Genomic DNA, 17,072 nt, shown 5'->3' with positions numbered 1-17,072 from the left:
AGATTAACACAGGATATCCTAGGTCAGATCCCAAAAGCTGTATTTACTGTACGTTCTCTTTTTATGTTAATAAAATATTTATATTCTATTCTATTAATAACTATGTAGGTATGAGGATTTTTTTTTCCATTTTTGCAGTAGGTTCATTCGAAGAAATTAAAAAATAAGTAACCATAAATTATTTTATTTCTTATCTTTAACAATAAATATAAGTATTTACAAACAATTATCACCAAATACATTAATAAACCAAACAAAAATAACATTTTTACGCCAGTCACTGGGCGTACAAAAATCCAAGCACCAAAGCTACAATGAGCAAAATGGCCGAAACTTGGCTATGGCTGGCCGCATCTGGCTCAGTCTTGCGCACAAAGAACGCTAGGTCATCTATAGGTACACTGTGGCCTCTGATCCAGCCTGGACCGATGTGGACGATGCTCTTGTCTCCCTTTTCTAGCCATTCACCTTCGGGGAGGTAGATGTCTCTGGACGTGGCGTTTTCCACGAGGATTGGCGCGACTATGATGTCTTCTCCTAAGAGGTATTCTGAAAAGGACAAATTGTTACTACAGTTATTGCAAGTCACATTCACAAGTTCACAAGTTGCATTCTGATAATTTGATGAATCCTCAGACACTGAAGGCCTTGGTCACTTTTTCTTTCATATGTGTAATTTATTTCGGTTTTAATTGATGAATCTTGTTTAAGAAATTTATTCCACCGAAAGTGTACCTGACGCTATTGTAGGTACATACATACATACATACATACATATAATCACGCCTGTATCCCATAAAGGGGTAGGCAGAGCACATGAACTACTAAGTTTCAGTGCCAGAGTGCCACTCTTGGCAAAAAGGGGTTGAAAGAAATCCAAATTGTGACATTGCAGTGACAGGTTGCCAGCCTCTCGCCTACGCTACAATTTAACCCATCGATACGATACGATACGATACGATCATTTATTGATAAAATATATTTTACATGTCATTCTCTTAATTCTAAGTACTTATGCTAACAAATCTGTTACATCGCCATTTGTAACTTCTGATAAAGCTAAGAAAAAGAAAATGGATAATAACATTTTATAGTATAACTTTCATGTCTTTAGAATCTTTTTGGCCACTTAGCCTAGACGTGGGACCCGAAGCGTAGCGTTTTTTGAAGAAATCGACTTTCAGAAAAAGCATAAAGTATGAAGATTATTGGTGGTTTACTAAGACAACTATAGACTCGTGGCTATCCAGAGGATCGACCCAAGTACCGCTGGGAGGACAGTGTGGCAGCGGATATACGTCTGCTTCAGCCTTCAAGTCAGTGACTGGCAAGAGGCTGCGCAGAATCGGTACAGGTGGCGATCTCTCATTTTAGAGTCCTAGATTCACTTTAGATCACAGAGCCAAAATAGTTCTAGTTACTTTTAGACGAATACGTACGGTCCCAGATAGTGAGCGCTTGTGCATCATTCGGCGCGATCCACCACAGCGGGCCGTTGACGGGGCGTCCGTCTTTGACTGAAGCATTCATGGCGGCCTGGATTTGAGTGGCGTACTCGGCGTGCAGCTTCGTGTACTTTAAACTTATTTCCGATGTCTGGAATTTAAAAAAAAAACATAGAATAAATTTGGACGAAAAGGTCACACTCTGTTTAAGGGGTGGCCCCTGGTATCAGGAACCAGGAAGTCCAGGAACATACAGGAGTCCTGCCAAAATCCGAATGGCATTTTATAAAGCAGTTAGATAAAGTGTCCCTGATCAACCTCGTTTCCCAGTGAACACTAACGAACGACAAAGAGGGTGAAACGCCGCTGTGGGTTTAAAGGGTAGCCCGGGCCATGTTTCCCCCCTCGCGATATCCCCGATCGGATAGAGGAAATAATACGGTGAGTCCCACACATCGTGCGTAACTGTAATCTCACTCGGTAAAAAAGTTCAACGTCTCGTTTAAAAGATAAACCAGCGGGCGTAGCACACAAGTAGTGTGATTTGATTGTGTGTGATAAACATTATCCCGTCGGTGCGTCCCTATCGCACTTACAAATAGTGCGAATAGGACGGCCTGACGTGATAGGTTTTATCACGCGACCATGCTAGCCCCCCAGCAATAGGTATATGATATCTGTCAAATGATTAAAGCCAATTATCAAACTACATACAACTGACACAATAAGTATTGTCATTGCATACTTAATGATGATCATTAGCATACGTAATCTAAGTTTTTACGGCTTTACAACGCTGTGAATCCGTATTAAAGTTTGCTGATGTAACATTTTGCATTCATTGTAATACAATAGCTTAACACAGGCGTTAATATCGATCGCGCAGTGGTATTTTATTTATAAATATGGAGTGTCTTAAGTGTAAAAAGGTACTGTCTAAAAAAGGCTCGCATTTCATATGCCAAGGTATGTGCCAGGGTACTTACCATAGGGCCTGTGTGAAGGGCCTGTCGGCGGACATGAAAGCGGGCCGTCAGCGCATTTACTGCAATAACTGTGACGACGGAGACTCAGAAGAAGAGCTAGAAGACGAAGTACAGAATTATGAAAAGATTCTTAAGGACATTCAGAGAAAAGTTAGTGCCATCCCAGGGTTTAAAAAGCAGCTTGAAGAAATCAAAACAAGTATGAACGTGTTATCTGATAAATACGATCAGCTGTTGGCTGAACACGAGCAATCTCAACAAAGAATAACCAGCCTAGAGAAGACGGTAACGAGTGTAAACAACAAATGTACATATCTAGAAAAGTGCAACATTGCGCTTGAACAGAAGTTACACGACTACGAACAATCCACCCGTCAAAACAATATCGAGATAACGGGAGTGGAACAACTACCTAACGAAAACCTTAAAGAAGTGATTAACAAGATAAGTAATGTAATTCAAGTTAATACGGAGAACATTGAATGGGTTAAACGCGTCCCAAAGCGTAAATCAGATGATATACAAGCGCCGATTGCGGTGGGGTTCAAAACGTCGGGCACCGAGGCTCGCGATTCCTGGCTGGCGAAGAAGCGGTTCCTGAAGGGCGTCACCAGCGACGCCATCACCGGCGGCACTCGGCAGACCAGGATCTACATCAACGAGGACCTCACAAAGACGTCGCGAACACTACTGTGGAACGCAAAGCAGAAGTTAAACGGAATCTACAAGTTCATTTGGGTGTATAATGGGAAGGTTCTTGTAAAAAAAGCAGAAGGTGATAAAACAATATGGATACGTGCTGAAACGGACATATTTAATTTAACTAAGGTGCCGAACTAAGTTTACTTGAATGGGATTAAGTAAGTTAATAATTATCTAAAATGGCTTGCATTAATAACATAATTTCATTAGATTTAGTAACAAATAGTATTAATACCGAATCCTCATTTATTAAGTTAGAAGATTGGTTTTTAACACATAAGAATAAAAAAGATTTTAATCTCCTTCACTTAAACATAAGATCCTTACAGAAAAACTTTAACGAATTACTAGTTTCATTAAGTAGTCATTTAAATGATCTCGATGTAATTGTAATCACCGAACCTAACATAGATTATTCCTTATTAGATTTATATAAGATAAAGGGGTATAATATTAATAGTTATTTACGAGCGGGGCGACGCGGGGGAGGAGTGCTGGTGTACTCGCGGACGGAGCTCGCGGCTCGCGCGGGCGCGCCGGCGCTCAAGGCCGCGGGCGACATGCGCGCGGCGGAGTGCGTTTCCACTACACTTAACGACCGAGGCGATCTTATACATCTATTAGCAATATACAGACCACCTAAAATAAATAGACAAGATAAATTATCACAATTTCTTACTGAACTCCGTACTTTACTTGATAGCGTACCTCAAAATACGAAAGCTGTGCTATGTGGTGATATTAATATTAACTTGCTAAATTCATTCGATAATACAGTAATAACATATGAAAATATTCTATACGAATACGGTTTTACTAGGTGTATAAATAAAGTAACACGCAAAGAAATTTTTATGGGAAATATAGTTGAATCGTGTCTCGACCATATCTACGTAAGAGCACCATTGGCATTCATAAACTCAGCAGTTATACAACATAAATTGTCGGATCACTACTACGTATCGATAGCGGTGGATTGGAAACGCGTACCGGCTACCGAAGGCGCGCGGTTTATGGATTCCGCGAATTCATCGCAGCGCGCGCGGCGCTCGGCCAGCGCACGCGGGGCTGACTCTTCCCCTCTCGCTTCTCCCGCCACGCGACGGGTACTAGATAATAGATTAGTTAGGGAAAAATTACTTCAAACCGATTTCGAAAAGATTATGTCTATAGATTGCCCTGTCAAGTTGTACGAAGCTTTTACACAATTGTTTATAAATATTTATAACGACTGTTACAAAATACAAACTATACGCATTAGCAATAGAGGTAGTAAAACATGGATAAATAATAGATTAAAGAACATGATTATTGAACGCGATAGACTATTTACAATATGGAGTAATGATCCTAAGAATATGATAAAAAGGCTGCAATATACTAAATATAGAAATAAGTGTACAAAAGCAATAACTAAATCTAAAAATGAATACGATAGAGAGTCAATAATAAGTTGTAATAATAATATTAAAAAAATATGGGATAGGTTAAATAGTATGATGGGTAAGGAAAAACAGTCACTAGATAATATTATATTAAGTAATATGGAGGAAAATAATGATAAAGATATCTGTGATAATTTCGCAACTACTTTTAAGACAGAAATTGATAACATAAAACATTCCTGTAATGACAAATGGCTTGTGAGAGAAAATTATGTACAAGGGTCGGACAGGTGCATGAGATGGCAACCGGTCTCAAATGATTACGTAAGACGCGTTATTATTAAAATGAACAGTAATAAATCCCCGGGTAGCGACCTCATCCGCATGTCCGACCTGAAACTAGTCGTTAACCAAGTAAGCCCTGTCATAGCAAAAATAATCAACTTATCAGTCAGGCACCATACATTTCCCGAAAAACTTAAAGAAGCCATAGTACGACCTGTATATAAGAAAGGTGACCGAAAATCATACTTAAATTATAGGCCCGTATCTATTTTATCCAGCATAGACAAAGTTGTAGAGAAATGTATAGTCAACCAACTAGGAAATTACCTCCAAAAAAATCAGGTGTTAAATTGTCGTCAACATGGATTTCAGAAAGAGAAGAGCACTAATACACTTCTGTCTGAATTTACCAATGAAATAAATACCTACTTATCCGAGAAGAAATTTGTAGTAGCCATATTTTTTGATTTTAAAAAAGCATTCGATACGCTCGAGACTTGCACACTTTTAAGAGCCATGGAGGAGTGCGGAGTGGGGCGGCCATTGAACCAGTGGTTCAGTGACTACCTCACGGCGCGATCCTTCCGCGTGAAGGTCGGCGCTGGCATGAGCGACGAACAGGCCGTCTCCTGCGGCGTGCCACAGGGCTCGGGCTGCGGGCCCGTATGCTACCTGATGCACGTAAACAGCCTGTGCGGCGTGCTGCGACACTGTTCCCCGCATATGTTCGCGGACGACCTGTGCGCGCTGCGCTCCGGCACCGACCTTAATGAAACATGTCGGATGGTTCAGGAGGATGTTGATGCCGTAGTCAAGTGGTCACATGATAATGGAATTGTTCTGAACGCTGAAAAGACCAAACTTATGATAATACATTCTCCCTACCTGGTACCTACTAATGTCACTCCATCCATTTTCACTCACAGTTTTCATTGCTTACATATTAATAATAATAACTTAGTAAATTGCAACTGTCAGCCCATAGAAACAGTTAAAAGTGTTATGTATCTTGGCATGAAAATAGATCAACACTTCTCCTGGACGAGCCATGTAGACTTTATATGTAGTAAGCTTAGGATTCTATTAAGTAAATTCTATCATCTAAGTTTTAAAGTTCCTATCCGAACGCTAAAATGTATATACAATTCTCTAATAGACTCTATTATCAGCTATGGTCTTGACTGCTATGGCCTCACTTTTAAAACTAATATAGATAAGCTAGAAAATTTACAAACCCGTTTTTTAAAATTGCTAGTCAGTAAAAAAGTTAAAAACAGTTGCAATAAAGACTACAAACAATTATTTAAAATATGTAAAATTCTACCCATATCATCCAAACTTAAATATATGTTGGCCTTGAAAAACCATGGCAGACAGGACCATCTTGAACTAGTCAACCATAGCCACAACACCAGGACGATATCTGCGGGCAAATATGTAGTACCCAGAGTGTCAAATTATTATGGCGACAGAACGCTTCAAAAACGAATACCTTATCTCTTGAACTCTTTGCCCGGGGATATAGTACTGGAATCCAAAAAAAGTACTTTTAAAAGGCTCTTAAAAAACATCTCTTGGATACTCTATAATAAGCGATCCTGCCTACTTCAAACTGAGTATAGATACATGTTTAGAAGTTATATATATTAATTTGTATATTTAATTATATTTAATAAGAAAACTGTATAAAAGAGACTGAAACGACTCCACAGTCAAACTAATTGTAGTTTTGTGGAGCATTGTATTTAAGTTATGTTTTGTAATTCTGAGTATAATAAATAAATAATAATAATAAAATAAATAAAAGTAAGTAGTTAATATTGTACTGTGACAAGAGTAGAGTGCGATTTGGAGTACCTTAGAACCTAGGGGTAAGTTTTGACCGCATACATAACATGGCGCGCGAAACTATCTGGCTGAACTCTGGCAATGGCCGTAAGCAGACCAAAGGGCCTACCACTAACCCTCAGAATCTGGAGTACTTCTGGGTCTAGATCTTACCTCATTGTCGAAACCCCAGGAGAACTGCATGGCTTGGAGGAAAGTACCCATCTAAGAATTGTTTAGTTTGCAGACCAGAGTCAGGGTAGAGCCCAGGGCCCAGAGTATAAGGTATCGGTGATCTGTTTCTTCAGAATAAGCCAGTCTTTGGGGAGATGGTCTGAATTCCACAACGCTTAATGTTTCACCAAACACCTTTCTTTCTGTATGTGTTCGAATAACCAAGTTTGAAAAAAAGTCTTACCTCATTGTCGAAACCCCAGGGTACGAAGGAGAACTGCATGGCTGGGAGGAAAGTATTAGCCTCCACCCATCTGATGAATAGCTGCTTCGTTGGCAAACCGGAATCAGGGTTTCCCAAGTTGAACCTGCAAGATTACAAGAAACTGTCTGATAGTCGTTTTGGCACAGAACAAAATCAGTGTATGGAGCAGCATAATTAACTAGCCTTGCTAATTGAGGACTTCTTGTCATTGAGTGTGTGTACCTATAAATTATCGTTTTGGAAATGACAGTCCTTCCATCGTATAAGTACAGTCAACCGATTTGAATCCTAGGCCACTCTAGAACCCTGTCTCATTTAAACCGTACGTGTTCTATTTGCCATAAGAAGTCACTTTGACGTTTACTGTGCAAAGGTTCTACAGTGCCCTATGGTTCATATTGGTTGACTGTACTTTAGCAGTCGTTAAGGAGACTCCTGATTAAATATTATTGTAGTATTTAATCATGGTGTAACTATAGGTACCTAGGTACTAGGTAGTTCTTCGTGCTCCTACTTGAATTGACATCGATACTACCTACCACTAACCAGAGAGGTACATGATTGACAGGTTGGAGTTTATTTTTGGAGTCGACACTGATATCGTCAAAGACCCAGTACACACTTTCAAAAATGTTTTCAATAAAAAGGCTTACCCGTTGCCACCAATCATGTCAGGCAGCACCATGGTGTATCCGTTCAGGTTCATCTGGAAGGTGGCCGTGATGACGGTGGAGAGGCCGTTTGTGAGGCCCCAGATGGAATCCCGATCCACCATGCGCACGAAGATTGGGAGGGTCTGGGTTCTGAAAGTTTTAAATGGTATTAGGTACTACGGGTGAGATTTTTAATGCGAAAGGCAAACAAGGAGATAGATCGCTTGATGGTAACTAATCACCTCCTATAGACACCTGCAACACCAGTAAGGTTTATAGTTAAGTACGTTGAAAATTAAGATGGCCAGACTTTGAGATGGAATTATTTTTGTTTATTGTTTATTAAGAATTATGCTCTTTTATTGAAGATATATAGGAAAGGAGTACCAATTATTTTACTAATAGCGATTTACAGATTGTCACTGATGTGGACTGTGGAGGCAAATCTAGAAAAGTACTTTAGGTATTTTATTTAAATTTCATGTAAGGAGAGGTGATGTCGGATACACAATCAGCAGATTAAGCTGTTGATTAGGAGCACCGTCTAGGTGCATAATAGGGGTCCTCTGGAATCAGTTGAATTTTATAGATGAGCCCGGGAAGAAGGGGCAGAAACAAACAAGAAACACACAAACTAGAAATGCTTAACGTATCGAAATGTTTTTATCATGATCTTAATCCTAGTTTCTGGGTAACGTTGGTACTGCGGGTAACCTCTCAGTGTTTTACTGTCTCTGCATTATGTTAGATTCCATACTATAACTGAGTGATACTTACTGGAATCCGGTGCGCACTTCGATCATGTCGCCGAATCTCGCGCAAGTCTTCACGTACGCCTGCGTGATGTGGTGCGGGTGGAGCTCTACGTCGCCTGTCTGGACTGCCACCTGCACACAAGGAAAGGGACCGTTGTGTGATTATGCCCAAAGGAAAAGAATAAAGCATACCTCATATTATCACGGGACGTAGCATCCGATGCTTAGTATTCTATGAAGAGGATTACGACATCACGGGCGCTTCAATTCGGCCCGCGGCCGCGCCGGCAACCTGTCGAGGGTGTGACGGACGGCCCGGAGATGTTCGCTATATTTCACTGATTTTGCAATATATAACAGGATCAGGAGATCTTCAGCGGAGGAATCAAATTTTAACGCACATATTTACAGCTATCCTTCCTTCGAATTTCTTTCATTTATCGGAATGTTAGAGCATCGTTAGTCTGCCTAAGCTAACTGCACCGTTTTTTAACGGAACAAAGTGTGGTTGTGGATAGTAAAGTATCCAAACTCAGCTGCTCACTTATACAAAAACACTATCAACGATACTATTGACGTGAAAAGTCACGGAACAGTTTGTTATTACCTCTGGAGACCAGCTAGCTTCTCCAGCATCAAACTTCAGGCTGTCGATGTCATAAGTGTCCACGATCAGCTTGACTCGTTGGTACCACCATTCAGCAGCGGTGGGGTTGGTGAAGTCGATGTAAGCTGCCACCGAACCGTTGTTGTTCCACCAGGAGGTATCTGGGCTTCCGTCTTCATTCAGCACTAGGTAGCTAGAAATAAAGGTGGTTGTATTATTTTAGGATTCAGTCTTAACATAAATGTGATTTTAAATAAGTACTTAAATATAGAGTTTTACATAAACTCACCCCGCCGCCAAAGCATTAGAATACCACGGCTCACAATTCTGATTAATGAAGGGATGTATCCAAATCGTAGCGCGGTAACCCATAGCCTTAATGTCCTGCACAAACTTATTCATATCACTGAATTTCTTTTCGTCCACCGTCAAAGACCCGTAGCAGATCTCCCAAAGATCATCAATTTCTAGCTGCGCATTAGCAAAACCTCGACTTTTTATCTCTTCAGCAAACTCTTTAAGATTATTTTCATCTATGTCTCTAGCAAACTGAGCCCACGTAGACCAAATAGGATGCTGAATCATTCTGAAATCTGGTGCTCCAGACGGCCAGCCTAAATAGTTGTTCAAGGCATGCTTGTGAGCGGCCTTAACATCAGAAAGGAACCACAAATCGTATGAGAGCTCAGTATGGTTCCTCTTTGTCGAGTACGGTGCAGCGATTTGAGCTCCAAAACACATGTGGTTGCTAGTAATATTGTTATAGTCGATGAACAGAGGGACTTGAGGGTGGACGTAGATGTATTCTCCGGCGGAGTTGAGCCAGTATCTCTCCATGATGGCTCCGTTGTCCCTTTCCTTGGTGTAGTAGGGAGCGTAGACTTGGGTGGACTTCTCTATCGGGTACGTTTGGGTGAGCTGCATTGGGCCAGCGTACCAGTGTTTAGTACCTAAACAAAAAAATCTTGTTTAAGACTTTATTTTGATGTGGTTAAATAGGCAGGCAGACAGGCAGCTTTATTAGCGGAGGTTATATCAAACCTTTTGAAAAATAGGATATTCATATGGCAAATTCATAAATGGACGAGTACTATTACCTTTTCTTCTGGATCAAGCAGGACAAGGATAGATACATATTTGCTGAAATCAAAGCAATCATTCAGCCGATGCCTCCTCCGCCTACTGGCATCCCAGTCTATCGTGACTCCTCTCTTCCTTATTAACCGCTGCACGGATAGATAGGGATGGGTGAAGCCCCTCTCTCTTCTTGACACAACAGATCATCTAGTGCTTACCAAAACAAAAGCAGTCTTCCTGGTCCTGGTCCTCGCCTAAGACTATCTTGACTCTTCTAGCTCCCTCTTCCTTACTAACCACCCCACGGATAGACAAGTATGGGTATAAGCCCCTCATCATCATCATCTAGTGCTTAACTGCTTACCAAAATCAAAGCAGTCTTCCAGCCTGGTCTGTTCGTTGGCGTCCCAGATGATCTTGACTCCCCTAGCCCCAGCTGCCTCGTCCATGACAGTGTGGACAGTCAGTTCAGCTCCAGGTAAGGACAGTTTCATGCCTCCTTCTATCTCCTGGGAGGAGACGTAGGTGGACACGAGGGTACGGCCGATAGACGCTTGGAAGATTGGCTCGTCGTCTGTGGATTTTGATAATTTTAGGTGCTGGCCGGGTTTCCATGAAGTGGATGCAAGCATGAAGTAGTTTAGGTCCAGGGAAAGGGGCACAGATATTACTAGTTATATAGCTCCGTCCCTCTCTCTCAACCTAAACTGAACGGCTTTAGTACGTCATGGTAACCCACTTGATCTCGAAAAACGGCGAAACGTTGATAGAATTGGAGTTTAAAAAAAAATTGTATTTATGATTAAACCATCAACATAATTAATTCTATCACCTACCAGACCTACCTATACAGTGTGTTATTACCACCCGGACATTTATTTAAACCAATAATACTAGCAATCGTTGCCAATGCTGTACATTGCTGGCAATAAACTTTTTGTTAGAAATTTTATAAAGTCAAAATTTTTAATTAATAATTAAATTAAGGGCGTGGTTAAGTTAAATAACTATGTAAGATTATCTACGTCCCTTAAAAAAAAACCCACTTGTTGGTAACACCCCGTCCTGTACCTATAGATACTGACTTAATGACATTTAAGATACAATTTTGTATGAAATGACTTTGAGACGTTGCATCAGTGCTTGAAGAACCATAGAGAACCTTTACCAGTTGGTGTATAAGAATATTAAAAAAATATGGATTTGATTAGGGTTTATCAACCCTACCTAACCAGCCACAAAATTAAAATTTTGAAAAAACCCCGACCGCGACATAGTGGACCGATTTTCATGAAACTTTCAAACAAAATAAAACTAAATCTAAATTCGTTAATTCGTTCGGGAGCTACGATATCACAGACAGACAGACAGACACGTCAAACGTATAACACCCTGTCGGGGGTTAAAATTAGCACATGGCGGTCTTACCCTTGATAATCGCCAAGGCGAAGCCTCCAGTGAGTTGGGGCTCCAGCGAGAGTGTGACATCTTCTTGACGTGTCGTCAGCGTCGCGGAGTGCGCGTGCGCGCCCAGCGCTGCTACCGCTGTTGATACAAAATATCATTTGAAATTATTTTATTTACAAAGGAAAGAAATAAATTGAAATTAGATGTGCGCTGCGATTAAAAACAGGTATCGCAGATGTTGGTGTGAAGGCAGCCAAGCTCAAGTGGGATTGGGCGGGACACGTCTGTCGGATGCATCCGGAAAGATGGGCCAAGGTAGCGACCGAATGGGCGCCACAAATTACCAGAGGCCGAGCGAGGTAGACCAAAGATGAGAAATTTTGGTATCGTAGCAACGTGTTTAATAAAAGTGGTCCTTCGAACCGAATCTACATATAGATTATGGAGTACAGTGTCAAAACTCTACATAATATTGTTACTAGCTTTTTCCCGCGACTTCGCCCGCGTTAGAAAGAGACAAAAAGTAGCCTATGTCACTCTCCATCCCTTTCAACCATCTTCACTTATAAAACGTCAATTCGTCGCTCCGTTTTGCCGTGAAAGACGGACAAACAGATACACACTTTCTCATTTATCATTTTAAGTATGGATGATACTAGTAGTATGAGGATACGACACTTGAAGCACCGTGATCGATCATATTTCTCTCGAAAATCTCAATAGATTTTATCAACCTTAGATAGGTGCCTTACAATAGGTACAATAGGATAGGTATAGCTATTTTCATCACACCCGCACTTTAAATGTGTTATTGCATGCAGGCGGAGCGTGAGTTATAAAAATATCGTTCTCCCAAGGGAATAATGAAATTTCTTGTACCGTACTTAACTTTTTTACATCTATTTACATATTTTTTACATTGCGAGTGTGATGAAAAACATTGTGTGTAACTCGGGGAGTATGAATATTACTAACTCGAGTCTTTAAATCGCTCCGGCAAGCCGTAGTAATTAATTAATACAACGTTTACAATATGTGTGGCCCACACCGCTTACCGCTAATTAGTATAAAGTAATTTACATTCAGATCAAAAACTACAGATCGCTTCACTCACGAAAACGCATATAATCATATGAATGTTTATCTATTACTGTTGCACAATGTACTATTATTTCAATAGTTAAGCTCTAGATTTTTGTGCATTCAGTATACTTATTTCGTTTTCACGGTTCCGTACGTTTTATTCTGCTAAAAGCTGGCGCCCAGTAGGCTCGTCGAATCGAATCGGTATAATGTGAATTCGATTCGATGCGTCGCCGATGGATAACTAACCTATTTAACATCAGTAGGTAAGTACCTACTTACGAGTAATTGGTTTTCTTCCTATGCGTAACTACCTACTGACAATCAAGTGTTTACACTTTAGGTGCATATGCATACATACACTTATAGAACTCTTGAATAGATAACCCACAGTAGGTATATTTACTTTACCTAAGTATTGTATATAAAAAATAACAGTAGGTACCTAGGTACTTAAGTTACGTAGATTAACGACGTTAATGAGCAGAGAATAGATTATAATACTTAAAGTTATGTAGGTACCCAAGTAGTCTATTTAACATGCCGCACAATGCACAATACAACCCGCATCAAAAACAGTACGTTTATGCACCTAATGTAGGTGCATAGGTACCTATAAGTATTTGTACTGTGGAATTCACAAAACAACTACGTACTACTAGATATAATGTAACTATAACTACAAATAATTTGAGTAGGTATTGAAAATTTATTTATTTCTAGAAGCCGGATAATTTAACTTTAGATTTGATTTTTAAAAAACCGGCCAAGAGCGTGTCGGGCCACGCTCAGTGTAGGGTTCCGTAGTTTTCCGTATTTTTCTCAAAAACTACTGAACCTATCAAGTTCAAAATAAAATTTTCCTAGAAAGTCTTTATAAAGTTCTACTTATGTGATTTTTTTCATATTTTTTAAGCATTTGGTTTAAAAGTTAGAGGGGGAGGGGACACACTTGTTTTCGTTTAGGAGTGATTATTTCCGAAAATATTATTATTATCAAAAAAAGATTTTAGTAAACCCTTATTCATTTTTAAATACCTTTCCAAAAATATATCACACGTTGGGGTTGGAATGAAAAACAAATCAGTCCCCACTTTACATGTGGGGGGGGGGGGGTACCCTAACAAAACATATTTTCCACTTTTTATTTTACCGCTTTGTCGGGTGATTGATATACATACTAGTATTGGTACCAAATTTCAGCTTTTTAGTGCTAACGGTTACTGACATTATCCGCGGACGGACGGACAGACAGACATGGTGAAACTATAAGGGTTCCTAGTTGACTACGGAACCCTAAAAATGAAATAAAATCATTCATATCATGTTTTACAAAATGCAAATATTGGGATTCAAACCTAGGTCTATCGGCTTCGCAGACAGCACCACCTGTGACGGTTGTGACTAGGCTGAAAGACCGGTTGTCAAACAACTCATTTTTAAACCAATTTGAACTTAAACCGCTATCAAAGTTGAATATCAAAACAGCCATATAATTACGGCTTCGTACGAACTTCATACTAATTTATTAATTGTTTATTAATAAGTCCTTCAATAATAATTAATTGATAATTATATTTCTCACCCAACAGAATCCTAAGCGCTGCCATCTCCGGCCGTAGACTGGCAAAAGTGCTAGAAAACAACTAGTAGCCGATATAGATACCATATCGCCTCTCCAGATAAACTCAACAGCTCTCGCGGACTGTACCAAGTGATTCATGAGCCTTGAATCTTTGTGCAACTAGGCAACTCATCAAATGCCCTATTTTACCTAAACCTATGTCACCTACAATATGCTCATTAACAGGTGTCGAATTAAGCCAACGCGGGTTCGGTCCGTAGCAAATTCTAGAGGTACATTAGGAACGAAATATTTACAGTTAATTTTTGAGATATAAGAGAAGATAATTTACGCTAGTTGGCGCGTGATTGACGAGTGAATGACGATAGATGTCACTACAAATAACTCGCATTTACTGATGTATGGAGTTACAACTCTTCCCTTACTTATTTCCTCTATGGCTATAGTACACACATGTTTGCAAAGAACGGCGGAGGGCCAGATAAAACCCTTCCGCCGCACGCTCTCACCACTGACCGATTATGCTGGGCCCATCTGCTGTGTCATCTTACCACAGAATATATAACAGTACAAGTACAGAAGGCCCACTGCTTTGATGTTCACGACATGCCGCCTTTTTAAATGCCTACAAAATTCTTACAAAGAAACGAGCCGCACGTGCGCGGCGTCCGGCGATAGGGTTGCCTATGGATTAAAACGAATTAATACTCAGATAAAATGTTATACTATTATATTCAAGTCTTGGGTACTTTCTAGGTATATATATATATATATATAGTATTTATATATTTTTGTTTAAGTTCCAACATCACAAGCCTTACTGAACCTTTCCGGGGTACTTATTAATAGTAGATCTGTGTAAAAATGTCCTATGGTATTTATTTTATTCATAATATCTATTTAACTAAGCATTATTAGCCATTCCACAAGCGGACATCGCATAAGAACCTTAAAAAAAAAACTCGCGACGGAAAGTAACAATAGAACGTGCGAACGTGCGTTCCGTGAGAACGCGCGCCACCCCTGATTAGGCCGCGAACTCGCGGCCGCAAGCATGTACTTGCAGCGCGGCGATAGAATCGCGGAGTGAGCCGCTCTGATCTTACGCCGTGTCTTGCGTGGGCGACGGTCGCGCGACCGTCGCCCATGCAAGCCACGGCGTTAGAAATCTTCTTCTCGTGTGGATGGTTTCTTTTATTTATTTTTACCCACGACGGCACGGAGACGGTATGCGTTTAGGGTGAGAGATTGTGTGTTTGTTTGTGCATTTATATTATACTAGCTTTTGCCCGCGGCTTCGCTCGCGTTCGATTCCCGGCTTCGCCACCAGTGGGCTTGATCGCTTTTTCTTTAGTGCATGGTATATTATCTATTTCAGTTTATAATTCAAAATTTATATTCATGTTGGTACTTACTGTACTTAGTGCGTCTTTTTCGCACCAATTGATGTATTCACATGCACAAATATAAGGGAAATGCATTAAAACTCAACTCAGATGCAATTCTTGTATACCATTCTGATATCAGTACCTAGTTTACTTTTCTATTGGCCCCTTTTTGCCTCGAGCCTGTAGCCAAGAGTACAGTCGTTTGCGCATCCTCGCGACAGGTACGCAACTGGCTCTGTCGCACCCTCAGAGCATATACTAGAGAACGGACAGACCGCCCGGCAGACGTGTCTCATTTGTTAGCTCATTAAGCATAAAGTTATCGTTGTGCGTGCATGATGACACGACTCGCTAGCTGTTCGCATGTACACAGACATGGAAATTATGAGCGTGTATTGCGCAATATATAATAATATAATTTATTGAAATTAATTTCCATAGAGTATCTAGTTGTTAAATTGTATCTTGTTATTTAATGCATGTCAATTATAAGTTGTAATGTTTTGAAAAGAACCCCGCCGAGTTTCTTGCCGGCGCCATAGTGGATACCCCCCTCTAACCGAGGGGGGACTGAAATTTTCTCGAGGCTGAGGCGTAGGGTTAGAGCCGGCGTAGCTTTATTTGACGTTCATATGCGCATTGTAATATGCCTACTTGAAAAATAAATATTTCATTTTCAATAGCCCAATAGCGTCCATCTATAAGTGTGTGTAGGTTCCAGAACTTGTGACAGTCGTATTCAATACAAATCGCCCAGCATACCCGATCTCCTTCATCTGGTCGCATCAATAATGAAGAGCGACAGAGAGACGACGATACTATACCTACGAGCGTCAACGATAGTAATCTTGGCTACAGACCCGCACTTGCAGTTACACGCGCGCACACTTACCCAAATAGTCCGAAGGTTAGGTAGCAACATGACATGATGACACCATGCAGTTTTATAAGATAAGGGTAGGATGTGACTCTCATTACAAAAAGGGCCTCAAGATTCAAATCAAATGAAATAAGGTATTTTCCCTTTGACATTGGAACTGTAATTCTGAAAAACCGGCCAAGAGCGTGTCGGGCCACGCTCAGTGTAGGGTTCCGTTGTTTTCCGTATTTTTCTCAAAAACTACTGAACCTATCAAGTTCAAAATAATTATCCTAGAAATTTTTTATAAAGTCCTACTTTTGTGATTTTTTTCATATTTTTTAAACATATGGTTCAAAAGTTAGAGGGGGGGGGACGCACTCTTTTTTCCTTTAGGAGCGATTATTTCCGTAAATATTAATATTATCAAAAAACGATCTTAGTAAACCCTTATTCATTTTTAAATACCTATCTAACAATATATCACACGTTGGGGTTGGAATGAAAAAAAAATATCAGCCCCCACTTTACATGTAGGGGGGGTACCCTAATAAAACATTTTTTTTTTCATTTTTTATTTTTGCACTTT

General features: G+C 40.2%; 1 protein-coding gene across 1 annotated transcript; it reads right to left on the bottom strand.

Annotated features, from left to right (window-relative positions):
- Window positions 1–168: 168 nt before the first annotated feature.
- Window positions 169–14,315, bottom strand: LOC125234043 (myogenesis-regulating glycosidase-like). The gene is made up of 10 exons (XM_048140223.1): window positions 14,237–14,315; window positions 11,590–11,706; window positions 10,526–10,735; window positions 9,374–10,034; window positions 9,085–9,277; window positions 8,500–8,609; window positions 7,723–7,872; window positions 7,049–7,172; window positions 1,440–1,596; window positions 169–549 (listed from the first exon to the last, which is right to left on the bottom strand). The coding sequence occupies exons 1-10, from the start codon at window positions 14,259–14,261 to the stop codon at window positions 278–280; spliced, it is 2,019 nt and encodes a 672-aa protein (XP_047996180.1). The 5' UTR covers window positions 14,262–14,315; the 3' UTR covers window positions 169–277.
- Between the last annotated feature and the right edge of the window lie 2,757 nt (window positions 14,316–17,072).

Source organism: Leguminivora glycinivorella, chromosome 15 (assembly GCF_023078275.1).
Source record: "Leguminivora glycinivorella isolate SPB_JAAS2020 chromosome 15, LegGlyc_1.1, whole genome shotgun sequence".
Lineage (NCBI taxonomy): Eukaryota > Metazoa > Arthropoda > Insecta > Lepidoptera > Tortricidae > Leguminivora > Leguminivora glycinivorella.
This window is presented reverse-complemented; position numbering and strand designations above follow the sequence as displayed.